The 14828-nt window shown below is 37.1% G+C and overlaps 1 protein-coding gene across 4 annotated transcripts in view; it reads left to right on the top strand.

Moving 5' to 3' along the window:
* The window catches only part of SUPT3H (SPT3 homolog, SAGA and STAGA complex component), a 278497-nt gene that overhangs the window by 130948 nt on the left and 132721 nt on the right, over nucleotides 1-14828 (top strand). For all 4 annotated transcript variants that reach the window (XM_074895503.1, XM_074895502.1, XM_074895501.1 and 1 more), the window contains one exon: nucleotides 9108-9192. In XM_074895503.1, coding sequence (XP_074751604.1) covers nucleotides 9108-9192 — 85 coding nt within the window. Of the gene's footprint in view, nucleotides 1-9107; nucleotides 9193-14828 lie in introns of those variants that run through there.

The following is a 14828-nucleotide window of genomic DNA, read 5'->3' as shown; positions in this document are numbered from 1 at the left end:
AACTGAGTTCCTTTTAGTAGAGATTCAATAATTTAATAATCAAATTTCTTAGAGTTAGTATTATAGTATTTAAAGAAGTGAATAGGACATCTCCACTTGCTTAATAAGTAGATGGTAATTAATTTTAGTAACTTCCTGTAGCTTCTCTTGACTTCATAGAGGTGGGAGAGTGGGGAGCTACTCTTGTTGACATCGTCATGGCAGAGAGATACATTACTTGGTTATTAGACAACAAAATGTGACTAATTGTCTATCAAAGTGTAGGTCTGAGAAAGGAAAAAGGAAGGTGTCCCTTCAGCAGTTGGAGAAGGTATCAATAACACTTTCAAGCCTTACAGAGATACAGGAATACTATGTGGGAGTGATGGGATGGAATGGGACAGAGGAACAGAAAAGAGTAGGTAGAAGAGGCAATCCTGGAAGAGACTTTGAAGTCAATGCTGATTAACTCAACTTGATATGCAGAATGACATAATGACTGTTGTCCATGTAGATGAATACTATATAACAAGTTATCGATCTACCTAGCTATATACCTGTTTCAGTATACAAATTGCAAAGTCTGTGCAGCTGTATATGTATAATCAAGTCTTAGTCTTGAGTCAGTCATATTTATTTAGATGCAGGATTAGCAGTTGGGACCATTTTCAGTCAGTGGCAAAGGTGTTCCAAATGCAGGATTTTGACTAGAACTAAGGCACTGAATTTAGTGCCTGAAATACAGGCACTTCTGTGAGCATCCATGTGTCTCTGTCAACTATAGGCAATTTAGGCTTTTGTATGTATGGTTCTGAGCCGTATCTTAGGGAGCTTAATAATGTAAACGTCTGCAGTAATTGATAGAACAGGTCCATGCAGTTTGTCATAGACAGGAGGAAGTACCCAGCTTTGTCTGCTGGGGAGTGCTCCCAGTCCTATGGTTTATATATAATGTATGCAGATGAACATATACCTTATGCTTTCCAATGTCCTCTGGAGAGCATTGTTGATATTGTGAATTGTGGGCTCTGTTACATTCTGCATTAATTGTGAACATAAGACTCATCCTATAGATTAGGTAGGTTCATTTTAAAAGGCAGCATGACTCACAGTTGGCTCTTGGGTCTTCATATTAGAGAATGAGGCTATTCTACTCATCTCTTCTTGGGCTTTACAATAGCATGCTTGCATCATAAAGTGATCAGAATAACACATTGTGGCTAAGTGCAGCTGACAATAGGCGACCTCATTATTTGTCTTTGCAGCTCTTAAGTTAGCACAAGGAAGAGTGCCATCCTGGAGTAAAATGGACTCTCAAAATGTCCAGGAGTCTACTTTTTCAGCTGTTCTTTCTGTGAAAATATATTTTTTAAAAAAGTATGCTTTGTGTAATTTGGCATTTGAATTTGTTAATACTTTTCTGTAATGGGCTTAGTGCAACCTCTTTGTAAGTTTACACCACCCTTGTATTAGGGAGAAATTGTATTTGCCAAAGTTAGTGTAGACCCTGCTTGATTATAGAGCACATGGACTCCACAAACTGAAGTCTGTGATATAGCTTAAGTCAGCTTTTCTGGTTTCCTTCTCATATTTAGAACAACTCCCCTCAGTGCTAAGAGCAGATCCAGTCAGGATGGTGGTAAACGCTCCCAACAAGTCAAGTCATGGAGAAATGAACTCTCCCATTTGATCCCTTTGCGTGATAGACAGAATGACTGCTTGGTCTAATTCTCCCAAACAAATCTCAGTACATGTAGTGCAGTTTGCCTTGTTCTTGCCCAGAGTGGGTGTTCTGCTCAGTGGGGCTGTGGCCTATGCAAAGCAATCAGGGTTAAGGAGCCCTGGAGCCATGATGGTGTAAAGTGCAGGTAGGTTATTGAGAAGCTGCCACACAAGTTTTTTAAAACCACTGTCGGGTGATTACTGAGGTACCAAACAGCACAAGACAATCTCCAAGAATCGCTTCTTGCAAAATGCAGTTATTTTCTTCGAAGTTTAGCCACTGAAGATCTTGGCAGAAAAAAAAAAAAAAAAAAAAAAAAAGGAAAATAACCCTAGTTTTTGTAATTTCTGTATGGAAATTGCTGTAGGTTTACAATGTTTGGTTTTAAATTAAACATTTTTCTAAAAGCTAACACAGCTACAACTTGAAGTTTGATTTAATATCTCTCATACTTGAACTAAATCCTGGTAAAAAACTATGTTCAGTGTGATGTATGAAACCTTTGTAAACCTGGTTTCATTAATCCAAGCAGATAAATGTATTAACTATGAACTCTGATTGGAATTAGGATTACCTTTTTTTTTTTTTTTAAATGGGCTTTGGTGGAAGTTACCTGCTGAGCAGATAAACATATAAATAGCAATATAAATTCCAGTGGTTTTTCAGGTAGCACTGGTAGAACTTGCTGGTTAGTTAACATAACTCAGTGCTTTAAATTGTTCCCTTTTTCATTAAACTAAGGTAATAAGCAGGCGAGATTATTTAGTTTTTAAACTAACATCCCTTTACTAAATTCACTGACAGTATTAGGAAGGAACAATGTCTACAACAAACCGTCACATCATCTCTCTGATATAATGTGTCTTAACATAAAATAGATATAATTTAGAGGTCTCGTTGCTTACCACTCTTTTGCCTATTGCAGTTGTCCTTTTACTTTAGGCAATTTCTTCCTCCTGGATTTTGTTCTTACTTTCCTCTTCCGTTCTCTGTATAATGTGTCCTCCTGTGTGTGTCTAATCAGTTTTCTCGTTTGGCACCAGTTATCTCTTTCCTTGCTGACTACTTCTGCCTTGTTCAGCAACAGCCATGGCAAACAAAATAGAGAAGAGCTAGCTTTAGGTTTTGAGACTTAGAAAAAGGTCCTATCCTTACCTTATTTTGTCTGGTATGTCTATTGCAGTGATAGGCAATATCATGTGTGTCAGAAAGAAACCTGTAGTCTCCTAATTTTCTATCATCTGAGGGACCAGATCTCCATATTTTTATCTTTGTCTTCATAGTAAGTGTCTTATGGCACCAAGCTGAATCACTTCAGCATGATGTACTACTGATTTTCCAAAGTGTGTTTTTAGCGATTTTTCATGATTTGCAGAGCTTGTCCTTCTGGTATTTGAATTGCTGTGAGTTTTGTGGATGTTCTCATGCTCAGTACTGTAAAACTGACTTTTCCTTGTCACCACCTGGTTGTCAGGTCTCTGATAACTTGTGTATTTAGGAGGGCACTTGCTTATAGTATGGAAAATTCTGAGAATTAATATGCTTCATATTCCAAATGCATGCCTGCCAAACAGCTGACAGGAGAAAAATTTAGTGTGTATTCTTACAATACTGAGGAGACGGGAGCCCGGATATTATCCGGTCCAAATATATCTAGTAGTTGATTTGTCCTCTGTGATTTTATGGGAGCCTTGCCTGGTTTTAGATTTGTAACAGTGAATTAGCTGGTTCTGTATGTGGTGAGCACTTATATCTTGATCATACTTTGCTTGGCTGGCCAGATGAAAATGCAGGGTGGGAATCAGCTTGCTGCTACAGACACGGGGTTCAGATGTCAGCAAGTAGTTGTCTGTGTGTAAGTTAAGTCTAGTCTCTAAGTTCTCATTAAGTGTTGACTGAACACTTTCCAAGCTCCTTTGATGTCTTTCTGATCTCCTCAGTATATTGTTGTGTGTGCTTCTTCATGTGCAAATACTCACCTTCATGGACACATCTAAGTCTTATACTTCAACACATGTCCTAAGTTAGGAATTGCTGAATCCAGTAGCCTCAAGCTCAGTCATTCAATTCCAGAGAGCCTCGATCCTCACATGCAGAGACACATAGACAAACGGGTCTCAGACAAGCCCCAGGCCCCACAGTCTCCCCAGCAGCTGGTGTGGACCTCCTTGTCCCTCCAGTAGCCAACACACAGATCCTTTGATCTCTCCTGTGTCCAGCCCAGATTTATGGCCACCTGGATACGTGGATCCCAAACCTCTTATCCTTACCCACTGGCTACACCCCCATATACACAACGTGCACCCACCCAGGTCTCTCCTGTTGCTGGCACTGCAGGCACACGGACCCTTGCGACCCACAGTCCAAGTCCAGTTGCAGGGAGGAGCCCTGTGTGCGATCTTCACATGCATAAAACCCTCAAGTCTGGAGGTTCCATCTCTGCTGCTGCGAATCCTTCATGTAGAAAGAGAAAAGAAAAATTGTTAGGGATTCTTAGAAAAGTAAACAAAGGCATTTTTTTCCCACCAGTCTACCTCACTACTTTTATACTTTTCCTAGGCTAGATTCCTCAAATTCGTTCAAGGTGGTAAATTCCACATGAGTTGGGGCAGCTTTGTTATGGTATGAACTCAGTGGAAGCCCCAGTAAGGGAAACTATTTATTCTAGTTTAGTGCACTCCCAGCCACCCTGGTTATACTTCCTTTCTGGCCAGGACAGCTTTTCCAGGCTGTGGAGGATGGGAGATTGCAGCAGCTCTCTGTCTCCATGCTCTGCTCTCCTGGTGGTCTGGCCACCTGGGGAGCTCTGCATCAGGGTTTGTGAAGCAAGCCTATGCTGTGCCTGCTCCAGTACCTTTTGTAAGCATTTCAAACCCCAAGAACTGGAGCAAAGGGGGTACTTCATCTATTTCTGTAGCTGCCCAAGGTTTTGAGGTTCTTATAAATGTAGGTCCCTGCACCATGAGTAGCTGTCAAACCTTAGCATGTGCATGTGTGTTTACGCATAGTATGTCATGGTGCGTCACGTAGGCATTTAGTGTCTTGGACGTTTACCCTTCTGATGAGCTTGTAGTCATCATTACAGGAACTTAAATATAAATGAGAAATAAAAGCTAAAAGTAAACAACAAAAGAGCTGCAGCAGTCTTTTCTTTCTCCACGCTACTATTTTAATCTTCCTGTGAAAATCTGGGTAAGTTGATAACTCCCTTGTAAAAATGTTTCCTTAAAACAGGCAAACCTTTGAAATTGGATCTTCTAAGAAGGATTTGTTATTGTATGATGTGTCTAATGGGTAGATGCTTCTATTATAAGGACACTCTTTCATATCATTTTACTGTTTTGATGCACTGCTAATGTTATGTTTTGATATACGTCCACTTCAGCATTCACCTGTGGTGAAACAGCTCTTTTCTATTTTCAACAGAATTTTTATACGTTTCATAGGAAGACTTATTTATACTTGTAGTGAATGGAATGTTCTTTAAAATACTCTAATGAACCATTAAAAGCAAAGCACATGTGAAATGAAATTTGTAAGGTACATTAAAGCGTCAGGTTCAGTTTCAGTTCCCAGAAACAAGGGCACCAAATTTTGGTTTCCTTTTTTTTTTTTAAAGGGTTTTCTTTTGGTTTTTAACCTACCTGGTATTCTGCAACTTGGCAAAAATCTGAGCCCCCTGACTCTTAGTTTAGTGGTTTTTTTTCTTCTATGGAGAAGTACCATGACTGAAGAACAAAAATGTAGAGTTTATTAATTTAACTGCTTACGCATTCGTAATTACTACCTCTGGTAGCAAAAAGGGGTAAGAAAAGGTTGTGTTTGGTATCTTAAAGAATATTCTCCTATAAGCATGTTGGAATCAATAAACATATCAAATACTATACAAACACGATTAACAAGTATTGAAGCTTCGCTTTTTTTTTTTTTTTTTCTTTAGTGTCTAAAAAATCCTGTATCCATTGCAAAGAAAAAGGAAGCGGCTGCGGGTAGGTGTGGTGGTTTTTACTTCTTGCTGAAACCACCATGCCAGTATCTAGTTTTCTGTGGGTGGGAAAGAAGTTGGCAGAAGTTACGTGGGAAAACAGTGAAAGCAAACTGCGATGGAAATGGGAAGGTAGAAAGAATGTAAGTGAGGGAGGAAGAAAGTAGATGCATCTGGAACTTGATTTTCTATGTAATAAAGCAGTGCAGCTGGTTTTGCATCCCTTTTCATGTTTCAGCATCAACTCTCACATATCCTTTTGCATCGGAATGGAGCAAAACGATTTGATATCTGTTTCAGACCAGTGTGCTGCATCTTGATTGCATCTCTTCTGCTTCTCATGCCGTTTAGGGAACTGATAGTTACTTGTGAGAGAGACTGCTAAACGTAGACAGGGAGTGCATCTCAACGTAGAGGCAGTGTCCTGCCTCAAAACCAGAGTTTTGTTCTTCGAATTTGTTGTCTTTGGAAAAGGAAACCAAAAACCTTTCATTTGTCTATGTAGAATACTTAGTAAAAACTGTGAATAAAATAAATTTGTATTCAAGGTTATAAAGCTGGCAACCAGGCATTTACTAGTTTCTTACACAGTTGTTTTATTTTACATTTTAAATCTTAGAAAGAAAAATTACTTTTAAATATTAAAAAGGCAGTAAGCAAGAATGAACAACATATTATGGTTGTGATAACTGAATTCTGCTTGGTTTTGTATACCTTCTGTGATTAGAAGAAACCTAAATTTTCATGTTAATTTACATTAATTTACAGGCCAGAAATACTTACGTTTTATCCTTTGTGAGTACTTTTTTTTGAATCTGTGATATTTTCAATATTATTTTATATTCCAGTGTTATAGGGTAATAAATATTTCTATTTTTATATGTAATTCCTATATAATATCCAGATATTTTCAGTTTATACAATATTTAATAGTATCCGGAATGTTTGCTGTGCTGTGCTTGTAGTCTAGGAAGTATCTGGCATTATAATTCCTGTACACGTGCACTCCTGCATAACAGAGAAGAAAATCATTGAGTTTTGCTCATTTTTAAGATGTTGTACAACACTTTATAAAACATGACCATCTTGTCTCAACAACAGACAAATGAGAACAAATAGAGAGTGTAATTTCCTCATACTATGGCTAGTATACTACAGTGGGTTATGCTCAGATGTTACCTGAGTAGTTCTGTTGTGCTCTTAACGCATATCAAGCTGAAATTTAATATCACTAGAATTTAAAATGCTGATGGAAGAATGCTGGATATAATTTCATTATTAGATAAAGGGGGAAAAAACGACTCTATAACACTTTAGTTGTAGATAACATTGTTATCTAGTAGATAACATTGTTTTATTTTATTGAAGGATAGAAGAATGCTTTTGTAAGAAAATAATTTAGATATTCAGTCACCTATGAAGATTTAAGTGTTGCTTAGAAATTAAATTTCACTATTTTTATAAGAATCTGTAATGTTATTTTTGCCTGTGTAATTTAATTTACAATGCATCTATTTTACTGTATAACTTCTCTTATTTTAAAAACTCCGGTTTAGATGGAGAGAGTACATTTATTTTAGAAATGGCCTGAGGAGATATTAGAAAGCATAGTTATCTTCATCTTTCACTATGATGATATAAGACTGCAATACTATTTTTTAATTTTGATATCCTTGTAATGATAAGATATTTTCAGTGAGCCAGCGTCGGACGCCATTGAGACCATTTTGAAATGAACGGTTTCATGTTTTAAAAATAATTTAGACAGAAGTAAGATATAGAGGGAAGGTAGAGCAACTAGTAGACATGTAGAATGGTTATTGACAATGATTTCATGAGTAACTTTGATTTAATGAGACTTCCATTGATGTATAGTTTTACTTCAAAAATATTGTGCCTGTTTTAGGATTCTGGAGTGCAAATACCAGGTACTAGGACTGAGAGATTCAACATTCATAAAAGCTGTGATGTGCAAATGTCCAAGCAACTGTAGATCATAGCCCTCCACCATCCTCCCACTGGATCTAGATGAAGTGAGAAGTCAGCTGAGCAAATTTCTTGGGGAAATTTATCCATTGCTCTGGCTGATTTTTGTTTGCCACAGTTCTAGGTAATCAAGGGGTTTTGCTGTCAGAGGGAGAGATGTGGGCATATGCGGCAATTAATGTGGCAAGAGGACTAACCTATATTACTAGAGCTCTCTTAGCACTTCTCTATCCCATCACAGTCATGGTTCTCTGGTCCTTCATGCCTAAGTGTGGGACAAAATTTTATGTATACTATGAAACTCTTGAGCCAGTTCTTGCTCCCGTTCATCGTAACATGATAAAAGCCAACCCTAACTATTTTATGATTCTGGACACTAAAAGACCTTCACTGGGTCTTTGACAGCCTTTCTGAAAGAGTGCAGCTACCAACAAGTAGTAAATCTGTCAGCCCCACTTGGATCTCTTAGATGTTTCAAATTAAGTACCCCTGTACTCTGCCTGGATCTGGAGCTGAAGGCCACCATACCAATTTCAGATGAATGGTTTCATAAATCTTTGGGGGCATTGCATGGGAAATGCTCAGGCTCTGCAGTGGGTTAGAGGTGGTACAAACTGCAGAGCTAGCATTCAGATTTTCCATAGCCCTTCCTTTAACAGGCTAGTGATGGCCACTGCCCATCCCTGATCAAAGGAGCAATCCCAGTTTAAGCTGAATGACTGGCAGTTAAGAGAAGTGTAGAGAGCAATTCTTAGCGAGTGTAGAGAGTAATTATTAGAGAAGGTAAAGCCATGCAAAAAGCCTGTCACCACAATTTCTAATTTCATAATGTGTTGGCATGGCCTTGCCTTTTGTTTGCAATATTATATGAACGCTATCGTCTCTTTGTGATCTCTTGTAATTTACTCTTGCAGTGTAGACTTTAAGAGCCTCTTATATATTGTTATGTGCAAAAAAGTTTACCTTTAATCCATGGTAGTTCCTTCCATAACTTAGCGCTAGCACTTAGATTTGAGATAAAATACCTGTTAGCAGGTTTTCATTTTAAATTAGTTATTTGGTAATTTTGTAAGTGAAGGGGGCTGCAAATACAGAATTACTCCTAGTAGTGAAGATGCTACAGCTTTGCCTATGCTTTTTTTTTTATTTTTTTCCCAAATGTTCCCACAAACTGGATTTTCCTCTGTTTCCTCAGTTTTTCAGTTTTTCTCACCATGTGCTTTATTATCCTTTCTTGGAGCTCTCTTGTTCCTTTAACCACACTGATTTGGTGTATATTCCTTGCGCCACACTGAGTGATCTACTTCTGCACTTACAGGTGTATTAAGCTTGTTATTATTAATATTTTTTTTAATTTTTATTTTTGTGGAGACAATTTACTTTGTTTCTTTGTAACTCATTTTCACAGCCTTGTAATAAACCTCTTTATTTCAGGTTTTCCCTGGGAGATGCTCGCAGGCCACTCCATGAAACTGCAATATTGGTGGAAGACATCGTCCACACTCAGCTGATAAATTTGGTAAGAACATAACAGATAAAATAGCTTTCATTATAAAACTTCTTGAAACATGGCGTTTTTCATGATCAAATGACTAATAACAGATTGTTCCGGCTTTAGAAACAAATAAAACACAGAAACTGAGGGTGATGTTCTGGCCTCTGTAATCTGTAGAAGCTACTCCTAGGTTTGCAGATAGAGAGCGTGCCCTTTGCTTATGGTTCTATACTGTATTTGTGTGATACCTGCAACCCCACCTAACCTTGGGAATAAAGCTGATATATTTTTTTGTTAAAAAGTCGTTAAAAAGTGTCTAGTCATCTGAAGACTTCATTGCTAATTTTTTAATGTTCTACTATTTGTGTTAATGCATTATTTGTTTAATATTTATGTTCTAATATTCTTACTACTTGATGTTTTGATTTCTCTCAGAATATTTTTCCTGATTGAAAGCCAATGAAAATGTTGTGTAAACGGTGCTATTTCTCACCTGTCAGAAGCAGCTCTAAATTTGAACCTCTCCATAGTTTTTATTTAAGGTTCAACACCACCTCTTAAGAAATCAGCAATGGTATTTTACACCGTGACACAAATCTCCCATCTGACATTTTGTACAGAAAGCTATACTCTTATCTCTCACCTGTAGCTTGGGAAGCATAACAGATGGTTTTCACTTATTATAGTGATTCTTCAAATGAAATTACCAGCATGTATGGGTATGGACGTTATATCGAACTAATGTATATAAATCATACTAATATGTATTATAACTAATATTTACATATGATGAGTCCCTGCATCAGCTACAGCGCTGAACTGCAAGTTCCTAGATATTTTATCTATAATGAGCCCTTTCAGCAATCAGAAGGGGTTTTAAGTTTCAAGCTAGGTTCTGTTACTAACTAGAATTAAAAACATTTGTAAACTGAGAAAATCCAGAATGGGGCAGACTGCGTATTATATCTATGTGTGTATAGATAATATATATATGTATATATTTATACATATAATGCTTTTTTATTATATACAAATATTTGTATGAAGATGTAATTTAAATAAACCTCCCCCTGCCCATTGTTTGCCTGCAGGCAGGTGCTTTCTTTCAGCTTTACACTTAATCCAGCAACTGTTCAGTGGCTTCCTGCATCTCAACAAACACTTTCACCTCCGGGTAGTTTCTTTCTGCTCATACCTCCACAGCCCGGTGGTGTATCCCTGTCTCTGTAGTCTCCTGGTGCCTTTGTGCTGTGGCTTCTTTGCTTTTTATCCTCTTCTCAGTCTGTCCCAAACATGCCCTATGGCTCCTGGGGAGGGGACAACAGCTCTCCCTTCTCTGCAGGTTTCTCCATGCTGCTCTGGGCATATATTTTTAATTCGTTTTCTAGCTCTAGCTACTACAAAATAACATTTTATTTTTGTTAATGACCCCTTTAATTTATTCAAACCAATAGCTGTGGCTTTACTCTTCCTTTAGCAATAACGTGGTGAAGAATCTGTGCTTTTACGTCCCACTGAGGTTTAGCTGAGATGAGCATTACATCAAAATGTGCCTTCTGAGAAAATGCAACCTGCAGCCATGTGGTCTTTGCACTTAAATCAAAGCCGAGCACTTACTTGGGGAATGACCATGACCCAGGGTTAACCCTGCGTGGGGTGTAGGAGCACGTACGATTTCCTGACAGAAGGAAGAATGGGAACGGAGCGGCAGATAAACAGCTTTTCTAACCTTTCCCCTCTGAGCCCAAGACAGCACTTTATTTCTGAGGAAGTGAAAGTATCTTTAATAGCTCATTGCTTTGACCTCTGACATTCACATGCCGGAACTCTTAAATCAGGAGCTTTTTACATGCTCCAGACTTCTGATAGGGATTTTTGCACATTTGTCATCCTTAATAACTGCACATCCTTATTGAGCTGTTACTATGTAGTTATATTAAATTTTCACTTTATATGTAGGTGTTCTTGCAGGTATATATCCAGTACTAGAAAAAAGCTATTTTTATAATTAAAGCTGACTGCAGATGTAAATTTATTGCTTACTACCTGGATTTTGTCATATTACTCATGTTAACAGACTACACAGTTCTCACTGTGTACTTTAATGATTTCTTCTCAAAATTCATGTCCATTTTGCCATCCATAATACCTAAGGCTAAACCTTAGAACTTTTATGCTGCAATAAGCCTGGCATATTACATACATCTTCATAGTAAACATTTGTAAGAAAAGCTTGTACTTGTTGATTAAGTCCAGGTTTGAGCTTCTGAATTAAAAAATATGTTGCAAGCATGATTACCTCTGGTTGACTTCTGGTATCTCACAGGTTTGTAGTTCCAGCTTCCTATTTTCAAAGTTGATCTGAACTCTATTAAATCAAGGTCTGGTTTGGACAGATTTATACAGTCACTGCTTTAAACCACTATTATACTTCATGAGGTCTGGCTGTTAGAGCAGATGACTGCATTAACAAGTCAGATTCTTGAAAAGCAGACTTTAAGTGCACATCACATTTTATGATTGATTTTTTTGTGTTTTGAGTAATATGTACACTGCTTTATAGTAAGTTAAACTCTGCTAAAAGTAGATAACCAATGAGTAGAAGGAAATGAGCATCTCCAGGGTATGAATCATGTCGTCCTAAAATTAGTTTCCGAGTTAGATGAGATGAATCTCTTGAGGAATTTATTTCCTCAGCTGACTGATAAATGGATCCTTTGGTGACTTGCTGGAGTTTGAATATCTAGGAGATAGGAATAAAAGTTGAGGGATAAATTCCAGCTAATTTGTGTCAGAATGCTAGAATGAGTTTTGCAATTTTTCCATATATTGTAATTATAATAAATGTTTTGCTATTTACATATCAATATAAAACAAACAAAAAAACCCCATAGAATGAGAAAGTTCTGTACATTTTTTTGTTCAAGAATAATATATTTGAAGAGCACAATGAGAATTCAGCTTTTAATTTGAAATCAAATTTACTGTTGATTGATATTATTTGTTTAGTAACCAATCTGTATCTATTTATAGATGCCTTAATGTTACCCCTAAAACTGTATTTATGTGTGCTCAGACTAGAGGTTCCAATCGAGGCTATATTGCTCTTTATAGTTAAGCAGAAGTAGTTGGTGTCTGTTACAAGGAAAACTGTGCCTACAAAAAAGATCCATCAGGGAATGCAAAAAGATGTTAATCAGAAGGGGACAAACCTTTAAATTAATTACCATCTAGAGTAGAATTAAGACCTCTTTTAGTTCATTCTTTTATCATATCCAATACAATTTGCATGTGCAGTAAGAAGATTTTGAAGCATTATCTTTTCTAATAATCTGTTAATAACTATTAAGACCCTTAGAAAGGGAACTCAAAGATTTTGCTTTAGGACAAATCAATATTATTCAGCACTTTGTCAAGAAATAGAGACTGTAATTAAGAGAAATGGAATAGGAATTTTTCTTGGTAATTACCATTGAGAGGTTTGACATCAAAATAACTGAAGTCTTGCACATACATGGATGTAAAAGCATCTGGAAATTGTTTTGTGTAATATATAAGAAAGAGGGAAAGTCTCTCCTCACCTTGGCCATCTCCGCCTAGAATTTCTGTCATGCTGAGCTGGGTCATACTAAAATGCAGTATTATTAGACTGATATTAAAAGCTAAAGATCTCTTAGTATCTTCTCTTGATAGGGCCATAGCTCCATGTTCATGCTTCAGATGTTGTGTTCAGAGGCTAATAGACAATAAGATCATGTTGTACTAAAAACAAAACGTCTGTTAAGGAGTTACCTTCCTTGTGCTGGGAATGTATGGACCGGCCATTTATTGTCAGAATGAACTACCAGCAGTTTATTCTCTAGGCATGCTGAATATGGTAGTAGTAGTACAGACACCTGCATTCACAGAATTTTATTCAATTTAGCACTAGATCAGAACTTCAGTCCTTTAAGTTTCTGAAATATCAAATGGGTTCTGGGAAGAGATTAGATTTGTTTTTATAAAGTAAAATACGTTTTAGCAGTAGCACAGAGTTCAGCAAGGGAATATGAAAAATTACACATTTGCACACCAAAAATATAGATGTGCTTATAAACAGCAGGGCCCAAAAGGCCCTCCGTACTGGCAAGTACCCTTATCTGTCTATGAAAGACTGGCTGCTCAGAGGGAAGGCCACAGCACTTGCCTTGGACTGCATCCCTTAAATGTTTGATCTGTTAAAAATCTTTGTAAAGTGTGGTAAGTCATTGCAGAGACTGTCATGAATGATAGAATTCATGTTAATTGAGTTGTGGTTTACCTCCTGTCAGCTAATGTGTGTCTGCTAGAAGATGGACTCTGATCTCTTCAATTGATGTCAAAGATTTAAGTCAAACCCACTCGATTGGCTTTTTTAGAATGCAGTAGTGTCAATTTATAGGAACACAGTTGCCTAAAATTATACTGTGCATGATATCTGTTGGGATTTCTTTGATCATTTACTTTTGTCTTCTTATGGAAGAATTTAATTTCATACAACTTGTGCTGCTACCTAATACTTATTAATATTCCAGTCTTGCTTCCATTGTAGGAACATGATTTGGGTCTTGTGTTACATATATGCATGCATGAACTCTTTGCATATACACATAGATAATTTAAATTTTTCTGGTTTATTGCTATTGGAAATTAATTATCTCTTACTCAGATAATATAATTGATTCAGCATCAGTCCTTCGGTCTCAGCGGAAGCAAGAACACAGGTCAGCAGGTGATGGAATATGTAGATTATTTTTAAGTTGTGGCAATAATTCATAGTTAAAACACTTAGAGTGAGATGCAGATATTCAGCAGTATGTGAAGTCCTGAGTAAATCGGTAGTAAATCCATCCTGTGGAATAGATTGCTTTTTATAGTAGGGACTTATAAAGATTGGGTAGTCATTTGCCACAACTAAGAAAAGGAATGGTGAAAATACAGAGACAAGCATAGGGATAGGTTTACTGATACGAAATGCTAAGTACTTAATCATGATCGCTGTGAATTTTATATTTTCAAAGGGCTGTATATTTTCTGGATGAATGTGGTGTGCTTTCTTCACGTCCCAGCTTTATTGCTGCAGCTGTTAACCGTTTTATTACAGTTTAAAATGAAAGGAGAAGGAGGAAGGAAAACTCATCTTTACTTGCCCATCCATAGAAAATGACAATGACAACAGGAGAGGGGTGTAGGAAAAAATGCGGATTTAAACAGAGACAGGGATAGAGCTTTCTTGGTTGTTTACAGCCTGCTCCTACAGCTCTTTTTAAAAAACAAAATCACACCTGTTATTCATTCACAAACTGGAATAGTCATTTTAATGTATGTGACCTCTGTGCTGTTCTGAAATCATACAGTTCGAGGTTTGTTTACTGCATTTTTGAACTGTTAGACTTGTAACCTTTCTGTACGTAATTGTAGAATTTCTGACAGTCCTTTTAGAAAAGAAAGAATTGAAACTAGCTTGTTCATTAACAGAAATTGCCCACTGATAAAAACAAACAGTGTGAAGCACTGTTCAGTCTTGATCCCAAAGTTATATGCAACTGTCACTAATGCCACCCTAGTAACGGGAAAAGTCCTTGTTTTATGAGTCTGTTTTAAAACAGTAATAAAGTTTCCTGTGCGGGACATTAATTAGA

Source organism: Athene noctua, chromosome 1 (genome assembly GCF_965140245.1).
Source record: "Athene noctua chromosome 1, bAthNoc1.hap1.1, whole genome shotgun sequence".
NCBI lineage: Eukaryota > Metazoa > Chordata > Aves > Strigiformes > Strigidae > Athene > Athene noctua.
Note: the sequence above shows the minus strand (reverse complement) of the source record. Positions and strands in the feature narration are given on the sequence as shown.